Below are 15,610 nucleotides of genomic sequence, written 5' to 3' on the forward strand. Positions count from 1 at the left end.
ATAGTTAAAGTAAGAAATGTTGCTGTAGGAATAGAGATTTAAGAGAGTGGAGCGATTGTAATAAGAGTTTGTAGATCTGCCGCTATGGCTGACATGCAAATAGTCACCTGGGTTGGTCACCATCTTGGAAGCAAATAAGACAGTGCTCAAATGGAATGTATATATATTATGCATTTATTAGAAGATTTAAAAGAAACAAGATACATTCATAGACTTTGCATTATGAAAATCAGAAGTAATTTGTATTTTTATTAAAACTCAATTCTTAGAAGAGTTCACAAACTTGTTTAAATGAGCAAAAGGGAGCTTAAAAAGGCTACCACTGCGTAAGGAAGCAAGAACCAGCTTGCTAAATATGAAAAACAAGAGATTATAGGTATCGGATACATTTATTGTTGTTTCATTCAAATAGCTTTTAAATAGCATTACTGATCTCCAATGCCTACATATGACTCCACTTACAGTACGTTCATTCAGCTTATTAGTTATGTCTGATTTGTATTTATATAATTAATGTGCATAGATGGTTTAATAAAACTGCACATTGAGGAATGGACAAGAATTCCAATTATAAATGTTTACATATCATTGGCAAAACTCCTGAAAATTCAGGTTCCTTTTATCAATTGCCTTCACAGCTGGTTTTATCTTTAATCAATAGAATTGAACAGAAAGAACAATAGAGGATGGCCCATTGGGCCCAGTTAAATCAATGCTAATGTTTTTTGTGCGTAAGGCCAATGCAAGTACATTTCTCACCTGCTTATTGCTGTGAAGCAGACCAGGTAACCTGTGAAGCATGGGAGGATGGAAAGGGTCAGATCTGAAGGATAACAGAGGCTGGGCTTAGAAAAGATAGCAGGTGAATAGCAGGTGGTGATTTGGGATGTGGTAGTTGGTCATGTAATCAGAGATTACATGTATTCGGTTGGTCAGATGGTTTGTGAGCAAACATATAACACTCTTCATGGCCATACTGGACAAACTGCTTGGTCAGACTAGTTAAAGCTTAGAATTTAAGCAGAAGCCAGTTCACCAGTTCAATTCACCAGTTAACACCTGCCTATGAATGAATGGCTCCTGCCATTTGTATCAGATTTGCAAATATATTTTGCAAAAATGATCTAAAACATGTCGGGTGAGATATTTGAGTTCACTGTGCAATTCCAGTGGCTTCTGAAGCAACAAATACTCTACTGGAGGTATACAAGTCCTGATGTAAGATTTCAAGTTGAAACATGGATAATTCCTTTCCCCCAACAGATGCTGCTCGACCTGTTGAATTAATTCCTCCTGCAGATTGTTTGTTACTCCAGATCCTAGCCTCCGCAGTCTCTTGTGTCTCCCAATGACTTCTATGTGTATTAAGCAACATGCTTGAACGGATGTGAACCAGGCACCAAAGACCTAATCATATCTTAAATCAAAAAAGAAATAATTCTGCTCCATATTTTTTTTCTTAATACTACCGGATGAAATAACTTCCATCTTTACATTATTGAGCATTTGTATGTTAGCCAGCAAGCTGTTCCCAAATGTGTACCATGTAATCATCTAATTTTAATTCTAACTCATGCTTCTGAATGCATACCATTTATTTCTGCAATAGCCTTTTTAACAATGTACTATTGAAGGGAATGGGGCAAATATTATTCTGAACATATTTCAAATAAATATTCACATTTACACGTGATTCAATTATCTGTGATGAGTGAATAATATATCAGATCTGTATCAGGCAGGATGTTTAGTAGATGATCTTATTTCATTAAATAAGCATCAGCACAAACCTATTTTTTTCTACCATTACCCAATCTTGACCTAATCATACAGCACAGATCACACAAGAAATCAGAGCAAGTGGAGGCAATTTAGACTCTTGTGCTCAACTCTGCCTTTCAATTAGGTCATCACTTTCCTGTATCAACCCCATAATCACTTGATTCCCTCAACATTTATCTACAAATGTATTGATTTTAGTTGTGAAAACATTGAGCAATGAGCTTCAACAACCCTCTTTGTTAGAGAATTCCAGAAATTATCTACTCGCTGGGTAGTCGATTATAGTAAATTAAACAACTCAAACTTGCCTACAAGCAAAACAAACTTTGATGTATCACAATCGTTCTTTAGACCACGTATTCTTTGCAAATAAGTTAGGCAATAGACTCTAAGTGAAGGTAAGTTATGCCCTTCGACAAAAGCTAGAATCGTCTGCACCCATCATCAACGCATTAAGATTCTGTGTTGAAAAAAACCTCAGTCAGAAGCAAGAATTTTGACAGTTCCACTGAGCATTTATGTTCTCCTTGTCCAGCTATTCCATAAAATCCACTGCACTGACCAAGCACGACTTAAACAGAATATGAATTAGACCAACTGTGGCTGAGTAGGAGTAAGATTGCCACTGGGTTAGAAGAGCACTGAAATTCTAAAATTGTTGTACTAATCTATATCTTCAACCATAATCACTGGAGTAGATTATAAATTAAAACAGAAAATGCCAGAAATGTTCAGCAGTTTTAACAATGGGTCTTCAAACTCACGATTAATTCTGATTCTCTTCCCACAAATGCTGCCTGATGGCTCATTGCTTCTAGCATTTTCTGTTTCATTTCCAGCATTTTCAGTTTTATTTGCAGCATTTTTGCAGTTTTTAATTTTCATTTACTGAAATTGAATATCTATTTTTTAACAAAAAATATGTTTGTGGGACTGTCCTCAAGGAGAGAAGGCAGGAGAATGGGGGTGAGGAGGAAAAGTAGATCAACCATGATTGAATGGCGGAGTAGACTCGATGGGCCAAATGGCCCAATTCTGCTCCCATCACTTATGAGCTCAGTCTGAAGAAGGGTGTTGACCCAAAACGTCACCTCAAAACTTCTCTCCAGAGATTTTGCCTGTCCCGCTGAGTTACTCCAGCATTTTGTGTCTATTTTCTACAGTATCTACAGTTCCTTCCTACAACTTATGAACTTATGATTATTGACCTGAAAATGTGACTTCTGTTTTTCTCTGTGTTGCCTGACCTGCTGAGTATTTCTGGCATTATCTGTGACTCTATAGATGCAAGTCTTTCTTACTTCCTTTATTTCTATACCATAAGTTAGATTTATCCTCAGTTGCTGGAAAGCTGATTTTTTTTTTGATTTTTAAAAATGTATGTATTTATAATTACAAACAAGCATCTTTCATGGGAATATTTCAAACCTATAAAAACAATCATAATTGATCTACTTTTGGAAACATTCATTTGCTGGAAAATACTTGAATTTATAAACTGACTGGATCTGAACTTGTAGAAATAGGGCAGGCAGCACAAGGCTTGAGTTGTAAGGTAATGTATTAACTTCATTGATGTGATTAAAGGATTGTGTACGAAATAAATTAAATTTGAGCTCTGGAAAGAGAAGTGGAAAGAGAGAACAAGATTGTATTTTGAGCAAGAGGAAATGAAAAGGGGTGAAAAAAGTCATAATCTCACGTTTTCTGTTTCGGATCAAAGTGGTTGATTGACGGTCATCAACAATTATTTTGTTGGCAATACTTTCACCGATTAATAATAAAATTTAACTCACTGGGATATATTCTGTGGTTAATTTATTTAAAATCCAGTAAATTCTTAGGAATTATAGGTAACAAGGTAACAAGGAGGAAATGCTCTATGCATTAACAATATTGAACAGCAAGTTCTGGAGGCTTAGAACTTGTGTTGAATATGTTAACGTAAAATTATTGGGTGGTTTGGACATTAATACTGGTTAACATTCCATTATTGTTTTATTAACTCTAGTCTGTTATCTAAAACTCATCAATCAACCTTTCTATGGTAACTTGCAAGGTACTGCACACGAAAATAAAACCTTTCTGAGAAACATTACCCATTATTTTTCTCAAGAGATGTTGCCTCCCCCGCTGAGTTACTCCAGCACTTTGTGTCCATCATCGGTATATACCAGCATCTGCAGTTCCTTCCTACACATTTTGGCCCTTTTATTGTTTGATATTTTCCCCTTTATCTGCAAAAGGCAGGAATTTGTGCTGGATTGTAATTCGAAATAGCTGTCACTGGTTTTCTGGCATCTAATTAAAGTAGTCATACTTAAATATATGATCCTGGACAGAGCGAGTGAGTTTTTCAAACAAAAGGGCATCACAGTAAATCCCAAGCCCTTGTTCATCCAAAAATAACATGTGTACACTTCTAGACTGCAATTGGCTAGTTTGTTCGTTGCTAATCCATTGATCCAAACCCGATTGCATTAATCAAAGATGCTGCCCTTCCTTTGACAGATTAACAATGCATTGTGTAAGAATTGGAACTGAAACTTTTCTCGGCTGTTTGTTTTGAGATTGCCAGGTCAATAAGTTGTTAGAAGAGTTACAGGCACAGAGTTGTGTAGTGTAATTTTTACAATAGCTGACTTTTTGTCGTACTCCATAACTGATCAGTAATTTTTGAATTGGATTTGTTAAATCACAAAGTGTTAGCCTTTCTCCCCCCCTCACACTCTATTATTAAAATGCTCTAGATAAACATGTTAGTTCAAATTAATGCAACAGTTAACCATATAGCTGTTAATCTCTTATTCTTAGTATTCCATGCAGATTTTACATGTGACGCTGCCAAGATTATAAAAACGTCTGCAACATAAAAGATTTATACATATTTTCTGAACAAGACAACATAAAAAATTATTACAAATACATTCCTGCCAAACAACATTCAAATTTAGCAAGTGCACCTCCGCCACAGTTTTAAAAAAATCATTAAAATAACACAGAAAGTTCTATAAAGAAATGTTAGGTATGTGTCACAGTACGTCACCAGCCCTGCACTTTGTAAAACATTATAAATGAAATTATATCACCTTTTAGGAAGCATTGTTACTCTAAAAAAAGACAAATAATGATACCTGTGATTTTTATGTACTATAGAGTCCATATTCTGGCCCAACAATTTAAACAAAGGCAAACTTAATATCTTTACTATATATTGCTGATTTTATGTTGAGTTTTGAAGTTGACCATGCTCATGGTGACAATGTCGTGACTTTGCCAACATGAGGCACTAAGGCAAGTCACTTGTTCAACAGTAGATGCATTATTTATCAGACGAAGAACATGAGTATCTTATAAAATATTAAACAAATGTTTCCAATTACAATGGCTGCATTTTATTACAAATTGCCTAGCAAATGGAATAAAATATTCAAAAGATTATTTATCAAAGAATGTAGATGTGTTATATCCATTTCCCTTCTAAATCCAAATATAAAAGAATCTAAGTATTTTGAGTATAATTATATACAAATGATTGCAATGTTTATAGATACAAATGTTTTTAGATAATAATTTTTCATTGTGAAAACCAAACAGGCACAATAGAGGCACATTTTATTTTTAACGATAGCCTTGATAAAATATATCTATGCTATATTAGCATGTGAACTGTTAATTTTTGGCAATGGGGTAGTTAAAGGATTTTATCTATTTAAAGCAAAATAATCTGACCTGAAACACTACAAGATAGAAAAATACTTCCAGTTTTGCTTGACCAGGTGACTTGGTGAAACTCTAGATGCCATTTATTTAAATTCTGAAATAATACAAGTACATTTGAAGAAGACAAATTCCAGGCACTCCCAGTTTAACAAAAAACATAATACCACGCCCAATGCTGCTCCCAAAAATATCTACCATGTGAAACTGTAGACCAGTACCTAAATTCTCAATTGTCGGACTATGTCAATTCTTTCTGCCCTTTAGACAGTTGTTTTATTTCATGTTTACTAACAATTTTAAGTTCACAGAAAGAGATGGCACTTATTCCAATGAATGGTAGATCATTTTAATTTTACAGTGATTAGTGATAATTCCACTGTGCAGGAATATGATCATTAATTACACTGTAAACAGAAGTAACTGCATTTAATTTACCCAGCGGTATTCATTACTTTGTAATGAAAGGGTAGATTATGCATGAATCACTAAATGGTCTGCAGCAGTGTTCCAGAGTTAATTGAAAGGCTATCAAGAACAGTGTGATCATACAACAATAGTTCCAAGGTGGTTGTTCACTTGTGTGAAATAGTATCTCAAAAGCACTTGTGAACTCACTTACCAATTGTGAGAATTAAAATAATAAAATATCATCCATTTAGGCTGATCAATATCGTCCTCAGAAAATATTTGTTTGTATGGCACAAGAAACAACAGAATCATACAGGTTGTAAACCTGTTCAGGTTCACAAGTACAACTTGTATATCTGCTAACGATCTGCCAACATATTTTTTTGCATTAGCTAATTTTACAATTAGCACAACTTTGTAATTTGTAAAGGTTTCAGCTTAGTGTAGAAGCAAAGTGAAGGCAAATGGTTAATGCTGGCTCTTCCATTGTATATATTTATAACTGTTTGATATACATTATACATTTTTACATTTTCAGCATAGCTACTGATCACTGGTTTGACTTCATTAAAGTCTAAATAAAATAATGTCTTCAAAAACATTTATTTAAAATTTCCTGAATATTGCAGGTTTCAAAAAAATTAAACAGTGCTGAAAATCACATCAGTGCTAATTTAACATAATAAAAATACAACTTATTCTCCCCAATATGATGTTTTTTTCTAAAAGAAAGTGCATTTAAAATTGTGTAGTAAGAATTTCCTCAAAACAATTACCAAAAAAGGCAGAAGGCAGAATATATATATTTTTTTCATATTCTTGAAAATATTCTTTGTCCATCATTTTTCTCATGCGTGCCTTGCAGTTTGTGACTGAAGGCAAGTATAAATGTACCATCAAAACAAATGCCATGTCTTCAGTGAGACAAAATTTACTGATGGAAATGTCAGCAGTCTGCCATGTATCGACCTGTTAAAGAGGCAAAGAAAACAATCAACTTCATGTAACACCCTCGAATTATTCTATATGGAATAATATGCTTTAGAATTAAAATGAAAATTCCATGTTGAAGAAGTCCAAGAGACAGTTGTGCTGTCATGTGGTAAACTCATTTCTAATTATTGTTGGACCAAATGACATAATTGAAACGGCAGGATACCTAAATGGAACCAGATTTATCTTGTAAAATTAGGAAGTTTTGAATGTATTATTTGTTAATAATACAGCAGGGAAACAGGCCATTCAGCACAGCTTGTTTTTGACGACCAATATGCCCCGTCTAAGCTCGTACAATTTGCCTACATTTGGCTCATAATCGCTCTAAACCGTTCCTATCCATGTACCTGTCCAAATGTCTTTTAAATATATTATTATACCTGCCTCAACTTCTTCCTCTGGCAGCTTGTTCCAAATACTCACCACCCTCAGTTTGAAAAAATCTTTTCAAATATTTCCCTTCTTATCTTAAACCTATGCACACAATATCTTGATTCCCATACTGCGGGATAAAGATTTGCCTTCAACCTACATATCATGATTTTTTATACACCTCCATAAGATCATTCCTCAGCTTCCGGCATTACAAGGCCAGAATAAAAAGCCTGCCCCACCTCTCCCAATAGCTCAGATCCTCGAGTTCTAAAAACATTCTCGTAAATCTTCTCTCCATTTCTTCCAGCTTAATGACATCCTTCCTATAGCAGTGCGACAAAAACTGAACATAATACTCCAAATGCAACCTCACGTATATCTTGTATAACTGTTGAACATAACACCCCAATAATCAATTCCCTGACTGATGAACGCCAACATTCCAAAAACAGTTTTCACCACCCCATCTAGACATAGCTGGCATCCTGGTGCCTTCGTAACAACCTGGAGCTCAATGCTCTTAAGACAGTGGAATTGATAGTAGACATTAGGAGAGCTCCCCCTCCCCTCCCCCCACTCACCATCAACAACACCAGTCACATCTGTGGAGTCTTTTAAGTTCCTTGGAACCATCATCTCCAAGGTCCTTAAATGGGGGGCCACCATCGACACCACAGTCAAAAAGGTCCAACAGAGGATGTACTGCCTGCGGCAGCAGAGGAAACACAATCTGCCACTGGCAATGATGGTCCAATTCTCACCTTTTCCATCATGGTCTGGTTTGGCTCAGCCACCAAGCACGACATCCGGAGGCTGCAGCGAATCGTTCGATAAGCTGAGAAGGTTGTTGGCTGCAACCTCCCCCCCCCCCCCCCCCCCCATTGACGAACTGTATACTGCAAGGGCCAGGAAGCGAGCGGGTAAGATCATCTCTGACCCTCTCACCCTGGCCACAAACTCTTTGAAGCACTTCCCTCTGGAAGGCGACTCCGGACTGTCAAAGCCGCCACAGCCAGACATAAAAACAGCATTTTCCACGAGCAGTAGCTCTACTCAATAACCAAAAGTCTGTAGCCTCCTTTTGCTCAAATATTTTATTCCATTCACATGTTTAAACTATAATGTTTTATTCTTAATGTTTTACTCTTAATTGTTTACTCTATGTTGTGTTGTTACTTGCGCGCAGAGCACCAAGGCAAATTCCTAGTATGTGTACATACTTGGCCAATAAACTTATTCTTATCTACCTGTGAAGCCACTTTCAAGGAACTACTAGACAAAGTGGGACCCGTTGGGACGCCTGGTCCCCCAACGCAACCCATTCCCCAACGCAATATTCCACCACTCACCCGTTCCCCCAACGCAATATTCCACCACTCACCCATACCCCCTAACTGCTCAGGCTTGGCTCATTTCCCTTCAATCCCCAGCACTCCCCCTCCTCTTCATGTGTGGGAGGGGAGGAGGGGAGGGGGAGTGGGAAGTGGGGTGTGTGTGTGGGCAGGAACGTATAGGAGGGGAGAGGGTGTTGTGGGGGAGGGGGTGTGTGTGGCAGGTGAGGTGTGGGGTGGGAGGTGTGTATGTGGGCGAGAGGGGTGTGGGAGGGGGGAGCAGGGGGGTGTTAGTGGGTAGGGGAGGGATGTGTGGGTTGTGGGGGGAGGAGGGGTCTGAGGGCAGGGGGGTTGTGGAAGGGAGGGGTGTGTGGGCAAGTGGGAGGGGTGTGTGGGGGGAGGGGGGGTGGTGGGGGGTGGGCAGGGGGAGTTGTGGGGGGAGAGAGGTGTGTGGGCGGGGGGGAGGAGAGGAGATAGCTCAGAGAAAAGACGGAGGAAGAGCCATGGGGGAGAAATGGGTATCACGGGGGAGGGGGCAGGAGCCAGCGAGGGGGACCAGAGGGGAAGGGGCTGGAGCTGGCACTGTGATGGGGACACAATGGGCGCTGGTCGTTCTCCGCCGGGATCAGAGTCTCCGCTTTCCGTGTGGCAACATCGGCGACATCTCTTGACTCCGCGCCGGGCCGCTTCCGGTCCCTCCGAAAATTATGCCCGGTTGGAGACCTCCACGGCCATCCAGAGCGTCCCTCAGCTCCAGTAAAGACGCGATGGCGCAGGAAGGGGCGGACCGTCCAGGGCAGTGACAGAAGAGACTAATCCACGCGGCGCTGACTGGCGGGAGAGGAGATCGATCTGCACACTCGCGGTTTTTAAGATTTTTAATCCTCGTTAACTTTTACAATATGCCACCGATCGGAACAAAACTTGTTGCACTTGTGGGGGGGGGGGGGGGGGGGAAAGAGTGTGTGGGCGGGGGGAGGAGGAGCCAGTGAGCTCGGAGAAAAGACGGGGGAAGAGCCATGGGGGAGAGGGGGGTATCACAGGGGGGAGGAGCCAGCGAGGTGGACCAGAGGGGTAGTGGCGGGAATGGGCAGTGCGGTGGGGACTCACAGAGGGCGCTGGTCGCTGGTTGTTCTCCTCCGCAGGGATCAGAGTCTCTGCTTTCTGTTTGGCGACATCAGCAACATCTTCGACTCCGAGCTGGGTCTCCGACTCTGGACTGGGCTGGGTCTCTGACTCTGGGCTGGGTCGGGTCTCCAACGCTGGGCTGCATGTGTCTGGGCAGGGCGGGGCTGGGCTGGGCAGCTTCGAGTCCCTCCAAAAATTGTGTCCGGTTGCAAACCTCCGCTGGCCATCCTCAGCTCCAGTAAAGACGCGATGGCGCAGGAAGGGGCGGACCGTCCCGGTGAGTGACAGGGGAAGAGACTAATCCGCGCGGCGCTGAACGGCGGGAGAAGAGATCGATCTGCGCACGCGCCGTTTTTAAGATTTTTTAAACCTTGCACTCGCAGCACAGGAGAACGGTGAGTGAACTGGCGAACAATCGTAATCCTATCGCGAACCGTTTTTGCGCAAATAGAAAGACTGCACAAACCGGAAGATAACAAGATCAGAGTTTCAGTTATGTATAGATAGATAGATGTACTTGTACTCCTGGATCACTCTGCTCTACATCACTCCCAGGGTCCTATAATCCGCGACCCCTGATGATTCATATATCTTAGCCAGGACTCTTGCAATTTCTTCTCTAGCTTTTCACAGTGTCCAGTGTCCATATTGGTGCCCCTCCAATTCAGGTGCAACCCGTTCCTCTTGTACCGGTCACCCCTGCTCCAAGAGAGATTTCAAAGGTTGGAAAATCTGAATCCCTGCCCCAACTTCTCAGCTACATATTCACCTGTCCTATTTTCCTATTCCTACACTCACTAGCATGAGGCACCAAGAGTAATCTGGAGATCACTAACCTTGAAGTCCTGCTTTTTAAGCTTCTACCCAACTCCCTATAATTACTGTTATTAAAAAAAAATCGTTCCATTAAAATCATACTCTATTACAGTGTTACTGTCATCAGTTTGGCTAACTGCAGGAACTAATTTCTGGTAATTGGATAGGAAGCAGAGTTCATTGCTTTACAAACTGATGCTTGGGCCAAACACTATAAGGTCCAAATCAAAAACCTAAACCTAGGATGCCGCAGTATTGCCTCGACAATAAAATTAACAAATTTTATTTAGACAATATATTTGAGCCCACTGCCAGCAGATTGTTAATGAAATGCCCTCTTAACTACCGGTATTTAAAATTACTCTGGGGCTGTAGAAAGCATCATGTCCGGCAACATCACAATCTGGTTTGGGAACTGCTCTGCCCAAGCCTGGAAGGCTCCGCAGAGAGTAGTGCGTTCGGCCGAACGCACTATGGGAACCACACTCGCCCCCTTGCAGGACCTATACATCAGAAGGTGCAGATCCAGAGCCAGCAGCATTATGGGGGACCCCTAACCACCCCAGCAACGGTCTGTTCCAGCTGCTACGGTCAGGCAAACGCCTCCGCTGTCATGCTGTGAAAACAGAGAGGATGAGACGGAGTTTCTTTCCACAGGCCATCAGGACTGTAAACTCTTAATTCACCAGGGACTAATTTACTGTACTAATTTACTATTGTGTTGTGTCTTTTAAAAAAAAAAATTCTAACATGTAAATACTGATTCTGTTCTATTCTGTTCTGTAGTTTTTGCACAATCCGCAGGCATTGCCACTTTCATTTCACTGCACATCTTGTATGTGTATGTGACAAATAAAGTTGATTTGACTAGAATGAATTCTTAATAATACCTGAATACTAAAATTGGTGGTGTTTATTTAAACAGACCATACATTTGAAAGTACATTCTATAATTGAACAAACGTGGAAATTCTGCAGCTATTACCTGTAGCAAATCTCTTCTTTATCAAAGAAAGTCTGTAGCCCGTGCCTACAAGTTCCACATCTGCTCCTGACAGTGTGGAACCTTCACTGAGAAATTGGACTGCAAGTGTTGATGGTTTTGTAGGACCTTCAGAAATTTCAAATTTGGCTCGGAGAGACCCAGAACCTGCAAGAAGAGTTGTTGAATTTGCAGCAATGTAAACAGCTATAATCCATTTATCTTTTAAAAAAATGTTTTCTTAATGCAAAATACTATAGAAATATAAAAAAATTCCAGCAACACAGCAAAAATAGTAATTAGATGCTTTATGATTTTACACTATCTGTGAAAATTATTCCAGCATGTAGTGCTATACCATTAACTTGCATTTATTTTTGACATTTACTTTTGTCATTCACTTCTAGTAAGAATCCCTCAAGTACACTGGATTTAAAAAATTGTCAATTTAATGTGATTTGGAGAATTATATGACAAGTTTTAGAGCTTTATTCAAATTAATATTATGAATATTGCAAAATATCCCTCTTCAGTGGTAGAAGCTGGCAACAAAGGAATTTCTGTTTCTTGCTCGAAGGAAGTATGTAACCTATTACCTCCCTCCATTCTCTGACTTCTCTGAAATTTTAGGCAGTTTCCAAAAGGCCTTCTTCTGTTCTAGATTCCTCCGCTTGGTTCGCAATAACCAACCTGATTCCCTCCGCAATAACCAACCTGATTCTCTCCTCTCGGTTCGCAATAACAGACCTGATCTCTCGGTGGCTTACCACTTCAACTCCCCCACCCATTCCGAATCCGACCTTTCTGTCCTGGGCCTCCTCCATGGCCAGAGTGAGGACCACCGTAAATTGGAGGAGCAGCACCTCATATTTCGCTTGGGCAGTTTGCACCCCAGCGGTATGAACATTAACTTCTCTAATTTAAGGTAGTCCCTACTTTCTCCTCCCCTTCTCAGCTCTCCCTCAGCCGACTGGCTCCACCTCTTCCCTTCCCCCCCCCCCCCCCACCCCACCCCTCACATCAGTCTGAAGAAGGGTTTCGACTCGAAACGTTGCCTATTTCCTTCGCTCCATAGATGCTGCCTCACCCGCTGAGTTTCTCCAGCATTCTGTTTGTTGGCACTGTGCAATGGAGGTGATTGGCAAAAGAACCAAACGTGACGGGGGATTAAAAAAAAAAATTTTAAACAGTGAGTGACTAGCCTCTGAAAAATACCTGCAAGGGTAGTAGTGAAGGCAGATTAAATTACAACAATCAAGATGGAACTGGATGAGAATAGGAGATAAAAGAATCTCTCAGACAAGGGGGGCAGGGGCATTGGAGCGGGACTTGGTTGATTTCTCTTGTATGGAACGGCACTGACCCTTGGGCAGACTAATCTCGTCCTGCAGTATTCTGTAAATCTATCCGATTGATTCTCATGTCTGTGCTAAACAGGATAGCCCCAGTTAATCGAATTTCAGTGCGGTGTTGCATCTGTGAATCTATTTCGGTTTTGGTAACATCTATATGCACTCTCTATGCTTCAGATATGCATCAACACTAACACGGTACCATGCAACCGAAGTTCCTGTTAGCCACCATGCACACTGTAGCATTCTGACTGTGTTCAGCAATTCCTTATCCACTAAAATTCAATCTTGTAACACAGGAGGGAGAGATAGATCAGCCATGATTGAATGGCGGAGTAAACTTGATGGGCCGAATTACCTAATTCTGCTCCTACCACATGACAAAAAAAGTAAAAGTACAACTGAACCATAGTGAGCAGCTGTAGAGAGTTTCTGTGACAACAAAGTGTCTGTAGAGGACCATGTTATTAAGAAATGGAATGAAGTGAATTTGATATTTAAAGGAAATGGAAATGAATGTTCTACTTTAGGTCAATAAAATTACACAAATCTCTCACTTGAATTCATATTCAAGATGGCAGTGTTAGTACTATTAACAATGTGGCAGGGACTGGAGGCTAATCCCAAATTACTTTGATTCGAATATAACTCTTTTCCATTTTCCTTCATTGCAGCAATTTAAAATTTGCTCAGGGCCACTATTAGAAATAAACAAAGTCTTTCTTGCTGCTCGATGGAAGTACGTAACATGTTACCTACCTCCATTCTCTGACTTCTCTGAAATTTCAGGCAGTTTCCATAAGGCCTTCTTCTGTTCTGGATTCCTGAATCAGAGTTCACAAGGAAAGCACAATAATATTGTAATATTTGTACACCTATTCCAACTTTATTATATAGTATATTATACAGAAAATTACAACCCCCCCCCCCCCCCCCATTGCAGTGTTTCTGGTCCAACTATTCGCAGACCCATTTCAATTCTAATACAATATTTTATTACGGTAAAAAGCATTAAAATATTCTCTTTCTGATAGCACAATTTTCTTAACCCGAAGATAAAATATTTGAACTTCTTAATTACCAGGTGGCAGTAGGCAGTGACTGCATGCAGGTGACTCCACCATCAACTGGCATCAAAATCTGGACATTTGATAGTACAGAGGGAGCTACCATTGCCTCAGGGTTATACTTGTAGTCTACTCGAATATCTGTAGTGGTAAGACTGCACTTCCAGTAGGTAGCTAAGTTTAGTGGTGTTGACTGAATACCATTTGAGGACACCTGTGTTAGAGATGGAAGAGAGAGCATTGAAAGTCCTGGTGGAATAAATATTTAACACTTACACCAACTTGTTTGTAGAAGTTATGAGGTGAGAACTAATTATCCAATTAACATCCAAAAAGAGCAGCAATCTTACATACAGACTGAGTGAAAAGCATTTTTCAGGTAACCGATACATCAAAAAATTCGACTGCAGCTTCAAGATTGGCACTTTGGGGTAATACCCCAAAGACAAGCTGGTAGATTAATTGGCTACTGTAAATTGTCTCTGAATCCCGACTAAAGATCTCATATTTTCACAGGTTCAAGTGGCAAAACTTATTTTGGACATAAGCTCCATCCAAATAAGAGGATTTCAATTGTATAAAATTATTGACTGTTCTCTAGAAACTAGCGCCACTGACACAATCCACCACTCATGTCTGATGTTGGGGATGGGGGAGGTCATGTGTGCAAGGGATTTCACCAGCAATGGTGAAGGGAAAGATATTTTAACTCATTATGTTGGGATGCTGTTTAGTTTAGATACAGCACAGAAACAGGCCTTTTGGCCCACTGAGTTCAAGCTGGCCAGCGATCCCCGTACACTAGCACTATCCTGTACACTAGGGACAATTTACAATCTTTACCGACGCCAATTAACCTACAAACCTGTACGTCTTTGGAGTGTGGGAGGAAACCAGGAAAAACCCACATGGTCACAGGGAGAACCTACAAACTCTGTGCAGATAGCACCCGTAGTCAGGATCGAACCTGGGTCTCTGGCAGCAATTCTACCGCTGCACCACTGTGTAAAGTAAGAAAATGGCACACATGAATAAGCTGGGCGCAGGCTGGCATGAACGGCATTAACAAACGAGGATCTGTTTTATTTGACAACTCAGTACTTTCAGGGACACTGAGAGCATTTAAAAAAATTGAAATTGCAGCCCGGCTGTCTGACGAATATTTTCTCAGGGAAGATTCATGGGTGGGGGTAGTTCCGGGTTGCTCATTTAACCCAATTATGTTGCACAAGGCCCTGATACCTTGACGGCCCTCGCAGACCACAACTAGTAGATTTTTGCATAGCACGGTGGCGTACTGGTAGAGTTGCTACCTTACAGCGCCAGAGACACGGGTTCGATTCTGACTATGCTCTCTGTACGGAGTTTGTACGTTCTCCCCGCGACCTACGAGGGTTTTCTCTGGGTGCTCTGGTTTATCCAAAGACGTACAGCTTTGTAGGCTAATTGGTTTAGTATAATTATAAATAGTCCCTAGTGTGTGGAGGATAGTATACGGGGATCGCTGGTCGGCATGGACTCGGTGGGCTGAAGGGCCTGTTTCTGCGCTATATCTCTAAGCTAAACTAAAAGTTCATCTTTACGGATACTTGTGAGTTAATTGCAGGACAATTGAGAATGTCCTCCTCCTTGTACTCTCCAGGCATTCTC

General features: G+C 40.6%; 1 protein-coding gene across 5 annotated transcripts in view; it reads right to left on the reverse strand.

The window, feature by feature from the left end:
• Positions 1-3,244: 3,244 nt before the first annotated feature.
• The window catches only part of fcho2 (FCH and mu domain containing endocytic adaptor 2), a 159,854-nt gene continuing 147,488 nt past the window's right edge, over positions 3,245-15,610 (reverse strand). For all 5 annotated transcript variants that reach the window (XM_033018685.1, XM_033018684.1, XM_033018686.1 and 2 more), the window contains 4 exons: positions 13,975-14,174; positions 13,653-13,717; positions 11,545-11,709; positions 3,245-6,882 (listed from right to left, as the gene is read on the reverse strand). In XM_033018685.1, coding sequence (XP_032874576.1) covers positions 6,860-6,882; positions 11,545-11,709; positions 13,653-13,717; positions 13,975-14,174 — 453 coding nt within the window. In that variant the 3' untranslated portion in view covers positions 3,245-6,859. The remainder of the gene's footprint in view (positions 6,883-11,544; positions 11,710-13,652; positions 13,718-13,974; positions 14,175-15,610) is intronic.

The sequence above is a fragment of the Amblyraja radiata genome, chromosome 3, assembly GCF_010909765.2.
Source record: "Amblyraja radiata isolate CabotCenter1 chromosome 3, sAmbRad1.1.pri, whole genome shotgun sequence".
NCBI classification, from domain to species: domain Eukaryota; kingdom Metazoa; phylum Chordata; class Chondrichthyes; order Rajiformes; family Rajidae; genus Amblyraja; species Amblyraja radiata.